Source organism: Carcharodon carcharias, chromosome 8 (assembly GCF_017639515.1).
Source record: "Carcharodon carcharias isolate sCarCar2 chromosome 8, sCarCar2.pri, whole genome shotgun sequence".
Taxonomy (NCBI): Eukaryota; Metazoa; Chordata; class Chondrichthyes; order Lamniformes; family Lamnidae; genus Carcharodon; species Carcharodon carcharias.
The window spans coordinates 113,783,173-113,803,450 of NC_054474.1; the positions used below are offsets into that span (position 1 = coordinate 113,783,173).

At 42.5% G+C, this 20,278-nt stretch overlaps 1 protein-coding gene across 1 annotated transcript in view; it reads left to right on the forward strand.

The window, feature by feature from the left end:
- Positions 1-20,278, forward strand: part of LOC121281482 (neutrophil cytosol factor 2-like) — a 112,759-nt gene that overhangs the window by 49,616 nt on the left and 42,865 nt on the right. The window contains exon 4 of the mRNA XM_041194427.1: positions 16,487-16,621. Coding sequence (XP_041050361.1) covers positions 16,487-16,621 — 135 coding nt within the window. The remainder of the gene's footprint in view (positions 1-16,486; positions 16,622-20,278) is intronic.

Genomic DNA, 20,278 nt, shown 5'->3' on the forward strand with positions numbered 1-20,278 from the left:
GACAGTCTATCACCAGAAATTGAGACAGAGAAGTCAAGGAAGGAAAGGGAAGGGTAGTGTCAGAGATGGACCATGTGAAAATGATGGAGGGGTGGAAATTTGAAGCAAAATTAATACATTTTTCCAGGTCCAGACCAGAGCATGAAGCAGCACCGGAGAAAGAGTTGTGGGAGGGGGCCTGAGTAGGACTGGAACAAGGAATGTTCCACATACCCCACAAAGAGACAGGCATAACTGGGGCCCATGCGGGTACCTATAGCCACACCTTTTATTTGGAGGAAGTGAGACGCGTTTAAGGAGAAATTGTTCAGTGTGAGAACAAGTTCAGCCAGATGGAGGAGAGTAGTGGTGGATGAGGATTGTTCGGGCTCTGGTCCAGGAAGAAGCGGAGAGACCTCAGACCATCCCAGTGGGGGATGGAGGTGTAGAGGGATTGGACGTCCATGGTGAAGAGGAGGCGGTTGGGGCCAGGAAATTGGAAATTGTTGATATGATGTAGGGTGTCAGAAGAATCACGGATTTAGGTGGGAAGAGACTGGACAAGGGGAGAGAGAATGGAGTCAAAATAGCAAGAAATGAGTTCCATGGGGCAGGAACAGGCTGACACGATTGGTCTTCTGGGACAGCCCTGTTTGTGGATTTTGGATAGGAGGTAGAAGCGGGCTGTCCTAGGTTGGGAGACTATGAGGTTGGAAGCTGTGGAGGGAAGATCTCCAGAGGAAATGAGGTCAGTGACAGTCTTAGGAACAATGGCTTGATGTTCAGTGGTGGGGTCATGGTCCACGGGGAGGTAGGAGGAAGTGTCTGTGAGTTGACGCTCAGCCTCTGTGAGGTAGAAGTCAGTGTGCCAGACAACAACAGCACCACCCTTGCCAGCAGGTTTGATGACAATGTCAGGGTTGGACCTGAGAGAATGGAGTGCAACAAGTTCAGAAAGAGACAGGTTAGAGCGGGTGAGAGAAGCAGAGAAATTGAGACAACTGATGTCATGCCGACAGTTCTCAATGAAAAGATCAAGAACAGGTAAGAATCCAGAGGGAGGGGTCCAGGTGGAGGGAGAATATTGAAGGTGGGTAAAAGGATCCGTTGAACGGGGAGAGGACTCCTGCCCAAAGAAGTGAGCACGGAGACGAAGGCAGCGGAAGAAAAGTTCAGCATCATGTCGAGCCCGAAATTCATTGAGGTGAGGGCGTAAGGGTATGAAACTAAGTCCCTTGCTGAGCACTGAACGTTCAGCATCAGAGAAGGGAAGTTCAGGGGATATGGTGAATACACGGCCGGGGCTGGGATTGGAAGACGGGATGGGGACAGAGGGACGGGCAGGGGTGGAGGGTCCTCGATGAGTTGTTGGACCTTGGGATGGAAACACATTTAAAAATAATGGAAATAGGTGGGAAAAGAAAAAAAAAATATGTATATAAAATTATAAATTATTGGAAAAAGGGGGATCAGAAAGGGGGTGGGGATGGAGGAGAGAGTTCATGATCTAAAGTTGCTGAACTCAATATTAAGTTCGGAAGGCTGTAAAGTGCCTAGAAGATGAGGTGCTGTTCCTCCAGTTTGCGTTGAGCTTCACTGGAACATTGCAGCAGGCCAAGGACGGACATGTGGACATGAGAGCGAGATGGTGTGTTGAAATTGCAAGCAACAGGTGAATGGAAGCCTTGTTGAGCCTGACACAATGTTATCATTGTATAAACAGTGATCTGAGCATGTGGGGTCCTCACAGTTAGGTACGTTGTGGCTTGCAAAATCTGATGGGATATTCACAGATTCAGCTAGGTGTCTGACAGAGGCATGGTATGACTGACCCTGGAAAGGTATGTCGTGACACATAGCCTGGCAGAAAATTCTCCCCTGCACTGTTTGACCAAAGCTAGCACACAAGGTTTACTGTCTGTGAGGACACAAGGATGGTGCTTGGATTGCACAATATATGGGCAGAAGTGTTTGATAGAAGCTGTGGTGGACAGACCTTCAATCTCATATGGCAACCAAGTAATTTGACAACCATGCAGTTAGGTACTGAAGAAGCCAACACCATCTGTGACAATCCAGAGTTGATTGTCTGGCCGGGAAAGGGGAACGGTTTTAGCAGATGAAAGAGCAGATTGCACCATCTGGAAGTTTTTGTGAGGATTATATGCCCACTCAAACCTTTCATTGGACTGACATCTGGCAGTAACAACATCCAAGGGGATTGTGAATGAGGCACACTTTATGAAGCATCTTGTAGGCACCAATGAAAGATCCCGTGCCAAAAACCACATTCAGTGGAAAGCAGATAGAGAGAATGGCCAAGTGGTGCAGGCTAGCTTGCAAGGTGTGCTGGGATCAAATCCATCCCATAGCTGTTGTGTTAGGGCAGATGAAGTCTTAGGGGCAGATAGGTGGAGATCACAGTGTGACACAGCATATAGAACACATTTCCAGTTGTGAAGAAGTTCTTCAGGACTGTTACCACCACAGTAGATGTTGTCTATAAGCTTGATGGGGTATGCCCTCAACTAGAAGACCACTGAGGACACAGCATGTCAATTCCTGAAGGGCAATTTCAGATTCAGTCATGCCCACGGGAGATCAAGTGTACATGTGAGTACCTTTGTTGGGTGTGACCATTTCACAGTACTTCAAGGAGAATTGTGCTAACCTGATAAAAGGCGTTGTTCAGATTTGTTGCAAAATGTGTTTTCATGGGTAATCTTGCATAAGGTTGAGTGAAGGCTGTGACTTACTGTAGTGCCCAACATCGGCAAATGATATGACAAGTTAAAATTGCCATTCGGAAATGATGGTAGTCCACAGTAATCCCCACATCTTCAGATTGAGCAAAGACTCCACGGCCTTCAAGGTCACCAAATCATTGTTGCAACTCAACAAGTTTGTTTTTGGCCTACTGGGGGAGGCGACCCTTTCATTTTGGAGTTTGTATGAATCCCATATTGACATTAGCTTTGAAGGGTCCAGCCTTGCCATTGTAACTGGGGAATGTTGGATCAAACTTTTGAAGGAGCGTGTGGAACTGAGAATGTGTGTGCTGAGGCAGGGTGTGATCAGGATCCACAAGAGCAGACTCTGAAAACAGCTGATGGGGATATGTTTGGTAAAATGCTGTGTCATGTCGTCCTGAGAATGCTGAAAACCTTGGTTGCTAGGGATGAAGACAGATGAAATCTGAGCAAATTGTTTAATGCGAAACAGGACTTGTGGTTCAAGGGAGAGGCTCGCGATGCGAATCTTGTTGCAACACTAGACAAATTATGTATTGGAGGCCAAGTGTTGGGTAACTTGTTACACTTTGGTCCTAAAGGAAGAGAAGATTGGTCAAAAGCAAATGTCGTGAGGTCTGCACTATCATCTGGTAGGTTCATCGCGATGAAATCCCCTGGCCAGATTGTTGTTGACCTTGAGCGTGTGCGAAGGATATGGGCTCATCTTACTCTGCATGGGCTAGAGAAAGCATGGGAAACATCCATAAACATAAGTAGGTGGAGTCACCTACTAGCACTAGGAGTTTGGACAGTCAAATTGACACATTATTGACCAGCCCTTTAAAGGTAAGGTTGTGATGATCTCTGGACAGAGAGAAGTCACCAACCACATGTGAAGGTGTTGAACCTTTAGCCTGTTGAGCAGATTGGGATAAACTCTTGACTGGGATACCAAGTCTCATAGCTGTGGCTCCATATCAATGGTCACTTGAATAGCATTGTGCTCGTAAAATGTGTCTGAATGATGCATTTGTACACAGTGCAGCTGCTTCCAACAAAACATCAGCAGGTTCTTTATTGTCTTCCTATAAACAGGCTTTTGAGGTGGCATCATTATCGTCCAGGTTAGTAGCTATCTTACAAGCTTTACAGAATCAAATTACAGAAGTGTTATAATGCAGAAGTTTACCATTCTGTGCATTGTGTCTGCATTGGCTCTCCATATGTTGGCGGCCTTGATCTGGCAGAAAATCACACTTGTTGAGGAAATGTTTGTCTGGTCAACACGCTTGTTTATGTAATGGACATGACATCTGTGTGTAAGGGAAGAGGTTACAGGGTCTGTTCTTGTTAGGGGAGACCTTTAACTTTTAAAAAGAGATTTGTATTTCCTGTTGATAGCTAAAAGAAAGACACAAGATTTCATGTTTTTAAATTTTTACTGTAACAGATGATGAAAAATACTCCTGACTAAACACTATTTTCTCTTTGTAGGCAACTTATACTTTAATTTACAGGGAAGAATATTCCCCTTTTATAGTCATCACACATCTCAGCCCCCAGAGAATTACAGTCCTTACAGCAAACAGTCCACATTTGCTCCCAGGTTCCGGTGGGGTTCTGTATCACTGTTTTTCCAAGTAGTAACTTTGAGTAACCACCTCCATGCACTTTCCTCAAGAGTTTCTTAAACCCACCACCAGCAAAAAATCCTGTTCCAATGATTCGTCTTCTCTTGGCCATGGCAAGGACAAATCTCCTGGAATTCATAGAAGGCTGCAGGATGCGCCTCTTTGACTGCAGGCCGTCTTCCTCCTGCATCTGGTTGTGGTAGCTCGCAAAGCTAAGCAGCCTCTTTTCTCTGCTAACCATACAGAACATCTGCCAGTCTGTGATATTCATTGATTTGTAGGGACATCTGTAACCTGATCTCAAAAAATACTTCCTCTGCCCTCTTCCCCATGAAACACATTAAGCTTGCATCCAGGTAGAATGCTGAGGCCATTCTTGACCCCAGCTCCCATTCATCTTAGAACTAAATGGACAGTTTTCCGCACAAATGTATCCCGGGGCCTTCAACACCTCTCTGGGACTTTGGAAAACTCAGTATCTACTCATTGCAAACTCGGAGACTGCTGCCATTGTCTCCAAGTATAAATACCTTGCATCTTCTTTTTCACTAGACATGTTAGGCTAGGATGAATGAGTTTTAGCCAACGTAAGACTGCTGTGTTCTCCAGTGAGGGTGACAGCTCTTTATCCTCCTCAAGAGGTAGATCTTAATGACTATACCCACCTTTCAGCAAAAGCTTATTCTTAGGCCCAATAAGGTTACCTTTTTGAGTGGTAAGTCCTGGAGACATCCTGTCACCTTTGGTCAGTCTTTGTTCTCTTCTCTCAGGTGAAACAGTCAATGAAGAGGGAGGTAAAGTTAGGGTCAAGTGTCAAAATAAAGTTTAGGTTCTGACACCAATGATCAAATGAATTGACTGTCTCAATCTTCCTTGAGCAAGCCTGCTTTGGTGCCCGATGTGTAGCTGCCTTAGTTTCTGTTGTTACTGTACGGTAATATTGTGGACTAAGTGGAACTCATTATCTGCGTATATGTTTCGCATAAACTCACCAATTTCCTTTATGAGGCATGAAAACATTTCGACGCTGCCTCCATGCCACTGGCCTGTGTTTATCTTCAGACTGGCACATAAACTGGATCACAATATGAACAGCATTTAGGTGAAAACATTGAGCTTTAATGCAACCACCCGTTCGACCCGTACAATAGGCAGTACAAAATGGCCATGCCCACATAGGAATGGGTTCCCAGCCACGAAAGGGCGATAATGTACACTGGTGTTGGTATTGTTGCTTCCTACAAGGTGTAAAATCGGGAGTCAAGTATTTTATGAACTGATAGTCTGTAGTGAGATACCTGTACCGTTGAGTAAATCTTCAATGAAATGACACAAATGAGACTTGACATGGAGTATGACAAGGCAATTATTTTTAGAAAGTCAGTGGATTGGCAGTTTGCCTGATAAGGGCATCATTGTATCCCCTTAACAAAATCTGACATTTTAGGCAAGTATTCATGGCATCAGGTGTAAAGATCAGAGAGGAAAAAAAAACAAATTGTCTTAAAATAGACAATTTTCTTTCCCTGTTTGTCAAAGGTTAAAAATCCTGCTAAAAGATGCAGCAGGTGTGGTTGACGAAAAGCATGCCAGCTAATAAAAGAGATTAGTGAGACATGTGAATTCTTAATAAGTATCAGAGGATGTTCTCATCCTATTTCCTGTTTTCCATTGGCATGAGACTTAATTTAATAGGTAGTTGCCATGGATCTAAAGGCATGGGACAAAGGCAGAAATATTTTTTGTAGACCTGGAAACCAGATTTAATCTTTCTACAATAATACATAGTAAAGACAATAAGGTGATGAAAGACAAAATCATGGAGAAATAATGGTAAGTTTAGAAAAGCGGAATACTATTTAAATGGAGAGAGGCTGCAGAATGCTGCGGTACAGAGGGATCTGGGTGTCCTGGTAAGATTCACAAGAAGTTAGCATGCAGGGACAGCAAGTAATTAGGAAGACAAACATAATGTACGACTTTATTACAAGAGGGATGGAGTATAAAAGTAGAGAAGTTTTGTTTCAAGTATGCAGTATATTGGTGAGACTGCACTTAGACACAGGAATGTGACTGAACAAGAGTGCTAAGAGATGGGTGAGTGAGGGGATCTTAATCTCCTAAAATTCAAATTTTGTTTATATTTAACATTTAACATCTGGCTGAAATTTGCTGTTCAAATTCTAAATTTCATCCAAGCTTAAGCAGGGATATGAAAGCTCTCCACTGGAGAGCAGTTGATGTTGGTTAATTAAGGAAACGAGTTTAAAATGTTTTCTCTGTGCCTGGGGCTGAGCTAGTTTCAGAGCATATAAATACAGACCTTTCAGTGTGACTTAGCACAGGAGTGTAACTTTGAACAAGAGTGCTGGGAATTGGGTGAGTTAGAGGAAGAGGGTAAGGGGGTGCTTCTTTGCTCTTTCTAACCTTTTCACCCCATAGGAATTAGTTCTTTACTACCGGGTAATAAGTTTGGTAAGTATCTGGTAAGTGGTTAAGGTTTATTATATTCTTAAAGTTTAAAATAGTGTATGAACTGGTGGTAAAGTTAATAAAATATATAACAGAGGAAAATAATTGAATAAAATAAGTCAGTCTAACCTCAATGGTGCGGAACCTACTAGAAAGAATTCTGAGGGACAGAACTCGGAGAGACATGGATTAATCAGGGATAGTCAGCATGGATTTGTTAAGGGAAGGTCATGTTTGACTAATTTGATCAAATTTTTTGAGGAGGTAATCAGGAGTGTTGATGAGGATAATGCATTTGGTGTGGTCTACATGGACTTCAGCAAGGCTTTTGATAAGGTCCCTCTTGGCAGACTGATCAAAAAAGTAAGAGCCCATGGGATCCAAGGCAAAGTGGCACGTTGGATCCAAAATTGGCTGAGAGGCAGGAAGCAGAGGGTGATGGTAGAGGGATGAGAGATGAAAAGAGTTGACGTTTCGAGTCCTCATGACCCTTTGACAGAACTTGAGTAAGTCCAAGAAAGAGTTGAAATATAAGCTGGTTTAAGTTGTGTGGGGGACTCTTTCCCCCCCACCTCAAACCCCCCCCCCCCCCCCCCCCCCCCCCACCTTAACCCAGCTTATATTTCAACTCTTTCTTGGACTCACTCAAGTTCTGTCGAAGGGTCATGAGGACTCGAAACGTCAACTTTTTTCTTCTCCGCCGATGCTGCCAGACCTGCTGAGTTTTTCCAGGTAATCTTGTTTTTGTTTTGGATGGTAGAAGGATGTTTCTGTGACTGGAAGTCTGTTTCTAGTGGGGTTCTGCAGGGCTCAGTGCTGGGGCCCTTTCTGTTGTGGTGTACATAAATGATTTGGACTTAAATGTAGGGGGTATGATCAAGCAGATGACATGAAAATTGGTAGGGTGGTAAATAGTGAGGAGGATAATCGTAAACTGCAGGAGGATATCAATGGACTGGTCAGATAGGCAGAGCAGTGGCAAATGGAATTCAGCCCAGAAAAGTGTGAGGTAATACACTTGGGGAGGGCTAACAAGGCAAGGGATTACACAATGACTGGCAGGACCTTGGAAAGTGCTGAACAAAGATCAAAGAAAAGTACAGCACTGGAACAGGCCCTTTGACCCTCCAAGCCTGCGCCGATCATATTGCCTGTCAAACTAAAACATTTTGCACTTCCGGGGTCCTTATCCCTCTATTCCCATCTTATTCATGTATTTGTCCAGCTGCCTCTTAAACACCACTATCGTACCTGCTTCCACCACCTCCTCTGGCAGCGATTTCCAGACACTCACTACCCTCTGCGTAAAAAAAACTTGCCCCGCACATCTCCTCTATAGTTTTCTCCTCTCATCTTAAATCTATGTCCCCTAGTAATTGACTCTTCCACCCTGGGTAAAAGCTTCTGACTAACTACTCTGGTCCATGCCACTCATAATTTTGTAAACTTCTATCAAGTTGCCCCTCAATCTCCATCGCTCTATTGAGAACAATCCGAGTTTCTCCAATCTCTCCTCATAGCTAATAACCTCCAGACCAGGCAGCATCCTGGTAAACCTCCTCTGCACCCTCTCCAACACCTCCATATCCTCTGGTAATGTGGCAACTAGAATTGCATGCAATATTTCAAGTGTGGCCTAACCAAGGTTTTATACAGCTGCAGCATGACTTCCCAGCTTTTATACTTAGTACCCCTGCTGATGAAGGCAAGCATGCCATATGCCTTCCTGACTACCTTATCCATCTGCGTTGCCACTTTCAGTGACCTGTGGACCTGAAGATTGGAGGGACCTTGGTGTACATATCCACAGATCCCTGAAGGTAGCAGGACAGGTAGATAAGGCAGTTAAGAAGGCAAAAGGGATACTTGTCTTTATTAGCCGAGGCATAGAATACAAGAGCAGGGAGGTTATGCTGGAACCATATAAAACACTGTTAGGCCACAACTGGAGTACTGCAAGCAGTTCTGGTCACCACATTATAGGAAGGATGTGATTGCACTGGAGAGGATGCAGAGGAGATTTACCAGGATGCTGCCTGGGCTGGAGAGTCTGAGCTATGAGGAAAGATTGGATAGGCTGGGTTATTTTCCTTGGAGCAACGAAAGTTGAGAGGGGACCTGATAGAGGTGTATAAGGTTATGAGGGGCATAGATAGGGTGGATAGAAACATAGAATCTAGGAGCAGGAGTAGGCCATTTGGCCCTTCGAGCCTGCTTCGCCATTCATTATGATCATGGTTGAACATCCAACTCAATTGTCTGCTCCTGCTTTCTCCCCATACCATTTGATCCCTTTCGCCCCAAAAGTTATATCTAACTCCTTCTTAAAAACATACAATGTTTTGGTCTCAACTACTTTCTGTGGTAACGAATTCCACAGGCTCACCACTCTCTGGGTGAAGAAATTTCTCTTTATCTCAGTCCTAAATGGTCTACCCCACATCCTCAGACTGTGACCCCTGGTTCTAGACTCCCCCACCATCAGGAACATCCTTCCTACATATACTCTGTCTAGTCCTGTTAGAACTTTATAGGTTTCTATGAGATCCCCCCTCATTCTTCTGAACTCCAGCGAATATAATCCTAATCGACTCAATCTCTCCTGATATGTCAGTCCCGCCATCCCAGGAATCAGTCAGGTAAACCTTCGCTGCACTCCCTCTATAGCAAGTACATCCTTCCTCAGATAAGGAGACCAAAACTGCACACAATATTCCAGGTGTGGTCTCATCAAGGCCTTGTACAATTGCAGCAAGATATCCTTGTTCCTGTACTCGAATCCTCTGGCTATGAAGGCCAACATAGCATTTGCCTTCTTTACCGCTTGCTGCACCTGCATGCGACTGATGTACAAGGACACCCAGGTCTCGATGCACGTTCCCCTCTCTCAATTAGTAGCCATTCAGATAATAATCTGCCTTCCTGTTTTTGCTACCAAAATGATTAACCTCACATTTATCCACATTATATTGCATCTGCCATGCATTTGCCCACTCACTCAGCTTGTCCAAATCACACTGAAGCATCTCTGCATTCTCCTCACAGCTCACCCCTCCCACCCAGTTTTGTGTCATTTGCAGAGGCACTTTTCCCATTATTAGAGGGGTCAATAACTAGGGGGCATTAATTTAAGGTAAGAGGTAGAAGGCTAAGAGGGGAGCTGAGGAGAAATTTTTTCACCCAGAGGACTGTGGAATTCTAGAACTCACTGCCTGAAAGGGTGGTTGAGTCAGAAACTCTCATAACATTTAAGAAGTATTTAGATATTCACCTGCATTGCCATAGCTTTCAATGCTATTGGCCAAGCGCCAGAAAATGGGATTAATGTAGTCAGATCTTTATTGACTGGCGTGGACACGATGGGCTGAATGGCCTCCTTCTATGCTGTAGACATCTATCAGTCTATAATTAAGTAGTTAATTAAAACACATTAAGGATGGCAAGACAGGTGATGTGTCATGGCTGTAGAATGTGGGAGCTCCTGAATGCCAGTGTGATCCAAGGCAAACATGTCTGCTGTAAGTGTTTGCAGCTTGAGGAGATTCAGCTCATTGAGCTACAGGCAGAGCAGTGGACAATGTGACACATCAGGGAGGGGGAAAGTTACCTGGTCTTCTGATTTGATCACTGTTCAGGGACAGGAGGGTGTGACTGTGAGTGAGGCAGGCAAGGGCACCTGGAGTGCAGGAGCCTCAGCCTTTGCCATTGTCCGATAGGTTTGAGGTTCTTTCTGCTTGTTTGCATGAGAGTAGAGGCTTCAGGGGATGAACTGACTGTCCATGGTACCGTGGTACAGGAAGCCATTCAAGTGGGGGGAGCAAAACGGAATGTTTTGGTAGCAGGGAGACAGTGCAGTGAGGGGGATTGACACTGTTCGCTACAGCAAAGTGCACAAGTCCAAATGGCTGTGTTGCCTGCCCGGTGCCAAGGTTCAGGATAGCTGCTCAGGGCTGGAGAGGAACTTGGCAGTGGGAGGGGGAGGATCCAGTGGCCGTGGTCCATTAAGGTACTAAGACATAGGAAAATGGTTCTTCATAGTCAGTTTGAGGAAATAGGCACCAAATTAAGAAGCAGAATCTTAAAGGCAATATTCTCTGGGTTATTACCTGAGCCATGTGCAAAGTGGCATGGGACAAATAAGATGAGAGAAATTAATGCTTGGCTCAAAGACTGGTGTGGCAGAAGTGGGTTTCGGTTTGTGGGGCACTGGCACCAGTACTGGGGAAAGTTGGGGCTGTGCCATGGGGCGGTCTACACCTGAACCATGCTGGGACCAGTGTTCTAGCGAGCTGCATAACTAGGGAGGTAGAGAAGATTTTGAACTAAGTAGTGGGGGCAAGGGATCAAATTTAGGAAGATGTGTTAAATCAAAGAGTAGAGACAAGGCAAGACAGAAAGGTATTAATATGTGAAATGAGTAAAAAAAATCATGACATTACAGGGAGGGATAGAAAGTACAAATCTAACAGTAAATCAGCAGATCAGCCTAGAGGTTACAAAAATAATAAAAGGATAAAGCTAAAGGCTCTGTATCTGAATGCATGTGGCATTCAAAACAAAGCAGATGAATTGACAGCTCAAACAGAAATAAATAAGTACAATCTGATAGCCATTACAAAGACTTGGCTGCAGGATGACATAGATTGGGATCTGAATATTGAAGGGTACATGACATTTAGGAAGGACAGAAGCCAAGAAAACATGGAGGGGTGGCTCTGTTAATTAACGATGGTATTAGCACATTAGAGAGAGATGACCTAAGGTCAGGAGACCAGGCTGTAGAAGCCGTTTGGGTTGAGATGAGTAATGATAAAGGCAAGAAATCACTTGTGGGAGTGGTGTACAAGCCCCCTAACAGTACCCACATGGTAGGATGGAGTATAAAGGAAGACATTATGGCAGCTTGCCAGAAAGGTATGGCAATAATCATGATGCATAGACTGAAAAAAATTAGATGGGCAAAGGTAGTCTAGATGAGAAGTTCATCTTCTCATAAAAGCAAAATACTACAGATGCTGGAAATCTGAAACAAAAACAGAAAATGCTGGAAAAACTCAGCAAGTCTAACAGCATCTGTGGAGAGAGAAAAACAAAGCCAATGTTTCGAGTCTGTATGACCCTTCTTCAAAGCTGAGAAGTTCGTAGAATGTTTTCAGGATAGTTTCTTAGAACATGCTCTGGAGCCAACCAGAGAGCAGACTACATACCTGATATTGTGCAACGAGATAGGATTAATTGATGACGTAAAATTAAAACATAAAATGCTGGAAAGTTTCAGCAGATCTGACAGCATCTGTGGAGAGAGAAACAGAGTTAAAGTTTTGTCTGTATGACTTCTTCAGAGCTCATTGTGAAGGCACCCTAGGTAGCAGCGGTCACGATATGATTGAATTTTACATGCAGTTTGAAGGAGAGAAGAGTGGGTTCAGGACTAGTATTTTTAACTTAAATAAGGGCAGTTATGAGGGCATGAAAGCAGAGCTTGCTAAAGTGAACTGGTAAATGAGGTTAAAGGACAGGTCAATAGAGATGTAGTGGCAAACATTTAAGGGGATATTTCAGAATACACAGAATAGATATATTCCAATGAGAAAGAAAACTTCCAAGGGGAGGGCCCACATCCGTGGTTAACAAAAACTATTAAAGACAGTATCCAACTTAAAGAAAAAGCATATAACTGCACAAAGATGGGGTAGCAGGTCAGAAGATTGGACAGAATATAAAAAATAGCAAAAATGACCTACAGAGTAATAAGAAGGGAAGAGTATGAGTATGAGAGAAAGCTAGCTAGAAATATAAAGACATAGTAAGAGTTTCTGTAGATATTTAAAAAAGTAAAGAGTTAACAAAGTGAGAATTGGTCTTATAGAAAGTGAGTCTGGAGAGTTAGTAATGGAAAATAAGGAGCTGGCAGATGAATCGAACAGATATTTTGCATTGGTCTTCACTATAGAGGATACAAATAACATCTCAGAAATAGCTGAAAATAAGAAAATGGAAGGAAGGGAGTAACTCAAGAAAATTAGAAACACCAGGGAAGTGGTACTGAGCAAATTGTTGGAGCTGTGGGCTGACAAATCCCTGGCTCCTGATGGACTTCATCCTGGGATCTTAAAACAAATAGCTAGTGAGATATTTGATGCACTGGTTTTATTTTCCAAAATTCCCTAGATTCAGGGAAGGTTCCATTAGATTGGAAAATAGTGAATGTAATTCCTTCATTTAAAAAGAGAGGGAGACAGAAAGGAAGAAACTACAGGCCAGTTGGCTTAACATCCGTCATGGGGAAAATGTCAGACGCTATTATTAAGGATGTTGTAGTGGGGCACTTAGAACGAGTTCAAGGTAATCATGCAGAGTCAACATGGTTTTGTGAGAGGGAAATCATATTTAACCGTGAAGGAGTCACATGTGCTGTGGATAACAGTGGATGTACCGCACTTAGATTTCCTGAATGTGTTTGATAAGGTGCCACATCAAAGGTTATTGTGGAAAATAAAAGCTCATGGTGTTGGGGGTAACATATTGGTTTAAGTAGAAAATTGGAAACAGAGAGTAGGACAAATGGGTCATTTTCTGGTGGGCAAGATGTAATGAGTGGTGTGCCATAGGGATCAGTGCAGGTACCTCAACATTTTGCAATTTATATAAATGACTTGGACGGAGGAACTGAAGGTATGGTTCGCTGATGAAAGAAAGGTAGGAAACTAGGTTGTGAAGAGGACATAAGGAGACTACAAAAGGATATAGATGGATTAAATGAGTGGGTAAAGATCTGGCAAATGGAGTGTAATGTGGGCAAATGTGAAATTGTCCATTTTGGCAGGAAGAATCAAAAAGAAGCATAAATGGTGAGAGATTACAGAGGGATCTGGGTAGCTTAGTGCATGAATTGAAGAAGGTTAGTATGCAGGTACAGCAAGTAACTAGGAAAGTTAATAGAATGTTATCAGTTATTGCGAGAGGAATTGAATACAAAAGTAGGGGTGTATGCTTCAGTTGTACAGGGCATTGGTGAGACCACATCTGGAGTTTTGTGTACAGTATTGGCCTCCTTATTTAAGGAAGGATGGAAATGCATTGGAAGCAGTTCAGAAAAGGTTGACTTGGCCAATACCTGGATGGGAGTGTTGCCTGATGAGGAAAGGTTGGACAGGCTAGCCTTGTATCCGCTAGAGTTTAGACAAGTAAGAGGAAACTTGATTGAAATATATAAAATGCTGAGGGCTGTAGAATCTAGAACTAGGAGCCACTGGGAGAACTGGGGATCACTGTTTAAAAATAAGGGGTCGCCCATTTAAAACAGAAACAAGGAGAATTTTTTTTTCTGAGAGTTGTGAGTCTTTGGAACTCTCTTCCTCAAAAGGTGGAGGAATGTTTTAAAGGCACAGCTAGATAGATTCTTAATAAGCAAGGGGTTGAATGATTATCGGGCGTGGGTGGGTATGTGGAGTTGAGGTTATATTCAGATCAGCCATGATCTTATTGAATGGTGAGCAGGCTTTAGGGGCCAAATAGCCAACTCCTGCTCCTATTTCTTATGTTTTTATGGACAGGGACCAGACTTTGGAAATCAATTATGTTTCTGACTGATAATGGAGAGGGATAACTTATATGTGATAGTTATGAATACTGCAGCTGAAAGTCCTTTCAGCAGTAGACTCTGAGAGGAATCATGTTGTGATCGATGAAATGCTGCATATAAATTTTAGCTGATCAACCAGGTTGTAAATTACAAGGGCCCCAGTTTAGGTGGTTCATGCAAAGAATTCACTCCAGATAGTTGCTATCAATTAGTCTATGGGCGAAATCTTAAACTGCCTCTGTGCTGTGTGATAGAAAATATGACCCCATGAATCTGCTCTGCTATTCAACACAATCATGATTAAGGTAAGAGCACATGGAATAAAGCATGTTCCAAAATAAAAAACAGAAAGTAGGAATTAACAGTCAGTTTATAGATACATTTTAGAACTGGATACATTGCTTGACATTATGTTAACATTATTCCTTAGTGATCTGATTTTAACTTTTATTTCTTATTTATTTTATCTGTTACCTTCACCAGATACCCCGCCCCCACTTACAAGTTTGAAGTTCCATTGACAATGCTATTTTTCTTTTCCTCGTTTCCCCGAGGGAATTGTTTCCATCCTGATACGTGTGGAGCTTATCCCAGTGATACAGTTCCTTCTTGTCCTAGAACTGGAGCCACTGCACCATGAAATGAACCGTAGCTCTGCACCAATCTGTCAGCCAGTAAAGTATCTTTAACGTTGAATAGCACCACAAGTTTCACAGGAGTATTATCTGACAAAGTTTGACGTGGACAACAGAGTTTTGGATGAATTCAAATTTATGAAGGGTGGAATGTGAGAGACTAGCCAGGAGTGCATTGGAACAGCCATGTCCAGAGGTTACAAGGACATGAATGAGGATTTCAGCGGCAGGTGAACTGAGGCAGGGGTGAATTTGGGCAATGTTGTGGAGGTGGAAATAGTGATGGTGCAGATATGTAGTCAGAAGCTTATCTAAGGACCAAAGACTGTGAATGGTCTGGTTCAGCGTCACATGGTAACCAGAGAGAGAATTGAAGTTGGTGGTTGAGGAATAGCTTTTGAAGACAATGGTTGCAGCGGATGCTTCCCAGTCTTCTCATAAACAAATCCTCTATGGCTACAATCTTTCTATTCTGCTCCTTTGTCACCATTCCTATCCACCTTAATGATCCCGCCCTTACCCCCTTGGAGTGCTTCATGCTCCACAATGCTATAATTAGCATTATAGTTATCTTTCCTGAAGTTTACATCTTTAACCTCACAGGTAGCAGGTACATTTTAAGTACTGGAGAGAACCGCTTTCTCTATCTTCCTTTGGTTCCCTCTATCCTGCTGGCTGACAATCACACTTTCCCTCCTGCATCCATGCTTTCATCTAAGGTCTGAGTGCATTCAGGGAAAACTATACAGATATTGCTCTCCCTCCCTTACGTGTTGGAGTATATCTAACTCGCACTCCAACTCAATGACTCTGAACTGGAGTGTCACAAGGCAGATAAAGAAGAATGAAAAGATGCAGTAAAAATATAATCTGTATAATTTTAAAGAGGATGTAGGAACAGTGACATTAGGATACACCAGAATGTACTGTTTCTAGCGACAGGTCAGTAAGCAGCGTGCAGACATTTCAAATAATTGACAAAAGAACCAGAGAGGAGATGTGGTGAGTTTTTTTTACATAGCAAGTTGTTATGTCATGGAATATGCACTGGAAGGGTGTTGGAAGCAGCTGCATTGGTGATTTTCAAGAAGAATTTGGAAATTATTTAAAGGGAAAATATTTTTCAGAGCTATGGGGATAGAATAGGGAGTGGATTTAATTGGATACTCTTTTAAAGAGCTGGCACAGGCACAATGGCCCAGTTGGCCTCCTTTCGTTTTATTTGACTGTATGTAATTCTAAGAAAGCCCACCATATAACGGCTAGTTGCTCTCATCAGTGACACTTCTCATTTCCTGCACTGAGGGTAACTCAGACTCTGTCATCAGTTTAACAAAATGCAGTAATTTTTTTCAAAAGCACACATAGTTTCAAGTAAGAATTGGATCTGAGTCGTGTTATTGTCCAAGCATTATCCCAGGAGAAGCTAACCCTTGTTCTATCATGCCCTAGGTTCTGTACAACTTAGCTGCGGTGTACAGCAGACTGGGCCAGTGGTTGGAGGCTCAGCAAAGCCTGGAGGATGCTGTGCAATCAAGGGCCCAGGGCAGCAACACTGAGCTTGAAAGAGCGCTAGACATGGTGAAAGTGAGTTTACCCCAGTACCTCATTGTTAAATAAAAGCAAAACACTGCGGATGCTGGAAATCTGAAATAAAAACAGAAAATGCTGGAAAAACTCAGCAGGTCTGGCAGCATCTGTGGAGAGAGATAGAGAGTTAACGTTTCGAGTCCAATATCCAAAATGAAACTCCAGGAACTGAAGTTTTGAAAAGAGTTATATTGGACTCGAAAAGTTAACACTGTTTCTCTCTCTACAGACGCTGTCAGACCTGCTGAGATTTTCAAGCTTTTTCTGTTCTTACTTCATTGATTTCCAGAGATGAGCAGTGCTGACTGTCAAAGTATTGTTACTTACATCGTTAAGGTTTAATGGCAATTACATTGTTAATGTTTAATGTCAATTACATTGTTAAACAGGTGATGGGTATTTGTGGTGGAGTGGGTGGAGTAGTTTTGACTGTGAACTAAACCAATAAACTCTCTCCAGCAAAGAAAGCTGCTATGTCTTAGTTTTAACTTCACTAACAGGCGTGGATCCAGTTAACAGCGATGACATTTTGATAATGCCTCCTTCAATGTGCAAGTTGACAGCGAGCTATTGGCACATTAACTAGTCTGGCAAACACTACTGGTGGCATATTGAATTCAGTGTCTCTTTGGAATAAAGTTTGCACTGATTTCAGTAGAGCTTCACATTAGAGGCATGTAAAGCAATCGAAGCTTATTTACAAACTTAAAAACTAACTGCTGAAAGGAGATTTTAGCCTGTTACTGAGTGATGATGATTCTTGATCGATAGTAAAGCAGAAAATTTATGGTACAGAAAGAGAACATTTGGCACATCGTGCTGGCTGACAAAAAGCCACCCAACCTACTCCCACTTTCTAGCTCTTGGTCTGTAGCTTTGTAGATTATAGCATATCTAGGTATTTTTGAAATGCAATGACGGTTTCTACCTCTACCACCCTCACAGGTAATGAATTCCAGACCCTCAACTTTCTGTGTGAAAAAAATTCTCAAACTTCAACCAATTACATTAAATCTTTGCCCCCACACCTTTCTCTTGATTTAAAACTTATTATGTTTCTAACTTTTCTCAGTTCTGACGAAAGGTTATCAACTCGAAATGTTAACTCTGTTTCTCTTTCCACAAATGCTGCATGACCTGCTGAGTATTTTCTGTTTTTATCACATCTTGTTTTCATCTTTGGTCCAAGAAGTCATGCATCAGCTATGTGAAGCCCCTGATTAGACCACATCTGGAGTCCTGGAAGGATATATTGGCCTTAGAGGGAGTACAATGCAAATTCACCAGAATGATACCTGGACTCCCAAGGATTTAATTACAAGGAGAGATTACACAAACTATCATAATCTCCCATGGAGTTTAAGAGGTTAACATTTGATCAAAGTTTTCAAGAGGGAAACTGATAGTTTCTCTCTATCTATCCTATTTTCACTGCTGGGGAGTCTAGGACAGGGGAGCGTAGTCTAAAAATTAGATTACACCTTTTCAGGAATGAAATTAGGAAACACTTATACACAGTAAATGATAGAAGTCTGGAGCTCTCTTCTATGAATGGCAACAGATGCAATATAAATTGCTAATTTTAAATCTGAGATTGAAAGAATTTTTGTTAGCCGAAGGTCCTAAGGGCCATAGGTCAAAGATAGATATATGGAGTTAGATCACAGATCAACCATGATCTCACGGAATGGTGGAACAGGCTCAAGGGGCTAAACGGTTTCCTGTACTCGTTGTATTTGATATACATTGATGACTTAGATTTTGAGGATACAGGGCACAGTGTTGAAATTTACAGCTGACATGAAACTTGGAAGTGTAGGAAGATAATGATAGACTTCTCAGAGGACATACAGTTTGGTGGAATGAGCATATGGGATGTGAAATTCAATGCAAAAGATTGTGAGGTATGTATCCAAATCTTTGAAGGTGGCAAAACAGGTTAACAAAGCAGTTAATAAAGCATGTGGGTTCCTGGGCTTGATAAACAGAAGTGATAGAGCAAGGAAGTTATGCAGAACCTTTAAAGAACACTGGTTGGCTCCAGCTGGAATATTGTGTCCAATTCTGGGCACACTTTAGGAAGGATCTGAAGGCTTTGGAAAGGGTGCAGAAGAGATTTAGTGGAATGACATGTATCAATATGTATAAATGTAAATACAGGAATGAGGGATTACAGTTATGGGGATCAACTGGTGAAGCTGGGGTTGTTTTCCTTAGAGCAATGAAGGCTAAGAGGAGATTTGATAGAGCTATTCAAAATCATGAAGGTTTTAGATCGAGTAAATAAAGAGCAATTTTTTCCAGTGGCTTAAGGGTTAATAACGATAGGGTCCAGATTTATGATGATCAGCAAAAGAACCAGTGAGGTGACTTGAGGAAAAACATTTTTATGCGACAAGTGATTAGGATTTGGAATGGACTAACTGGTAGGTTGGTAGATATGGATTCAATACTAGTTTCCAAAGGAAATTGGATAAATACTTGAAGGAGAAAAAGATTGGGATGTTGAGCTGCCTGGTTTGTACTTGGATAGAATGGAAGAAAGAAAGACTTGTGATTATGTAGCACTTTTCACAACCTCTGAATGTCTTAAAGTGCTTCACAGCCAATGAATTGTAGCATTGTGATACAATTATTGTCATGTAGGAAACACAGTTTAATGTAAGGTAAGAGCTGGTGCAGACTAGATGTATCAAATAGCTTTCTTTCTATGATCCCTGATCTGTGAAACATCTTACAGCTTCAAAACTGAGCTAGTGTATCTCTTAGGTGTTTCTGATTTTTGATTTCCCCTTTTATAAGTGGTGGAAGATTTCCCAACCCCTTGGCTTTGGTGTGATCCAATTTATTATTAATAACGCCACAGTCAACTCGAGATATGATGCACTTAGAGAGTTAGCTTATTTTACAAAAACTCAAAATACAGGAAACATCCCTCCCTTTTTGCATTCATACAAAAGTAGAAAATAGGAGCAGGACTAGGCCCTTTGAGCCTGCTCCGCCATTCATTATGATCATGGCTGACCATCCAACTCAATAGCCTGCTCCCGCTTTCTCCTCATACCCTTTGATCCCTTTCGCCCCAAGAGCTATATCTAACTCCTTCTTGAAAACGTACAGTGTTTTGACCTCGACTACTTTCTGTGGTAGTGAATTCCACAGGCTCATCATTCACTCGGTGAAGAAATTACTCCTCATCTCAGTCCTAAAAATTCTACCCCATATCCTCAGACTGTGACCCCTGGTTCTGGACTCCCCGCCATCGGGAACATCCTTCCTGCTTCTGTCCTGTTAGAATTTTATAGGTTTCTATGAGATCCCCCCTCATTTTTCTGAACTCCAGAGAATATAATCCTGACTAACTCAATCTCTCCTCATATGTCAGTCCCGCCATCCCAGGAATCAGTCAGGTAATCCTTCACTGCACTCTCCCTATAGCAAGTACATCCTTCCTCAGATAAGGAGACCAAAACTGCACACAATATTCCAGGTGTGGTCTCACCAAGGCCCTGTATGATTGCAGCAAGACATCCCTGTTCCTGTACTTGAATCTTCTCGCTATGAAGGCCAACAAACCATTTGACTTCTTTACCACCTGCTGAACCTGCACGCTTACCTTCGGCGACTGATGTACAAGGACACCCAGGTCTCGTT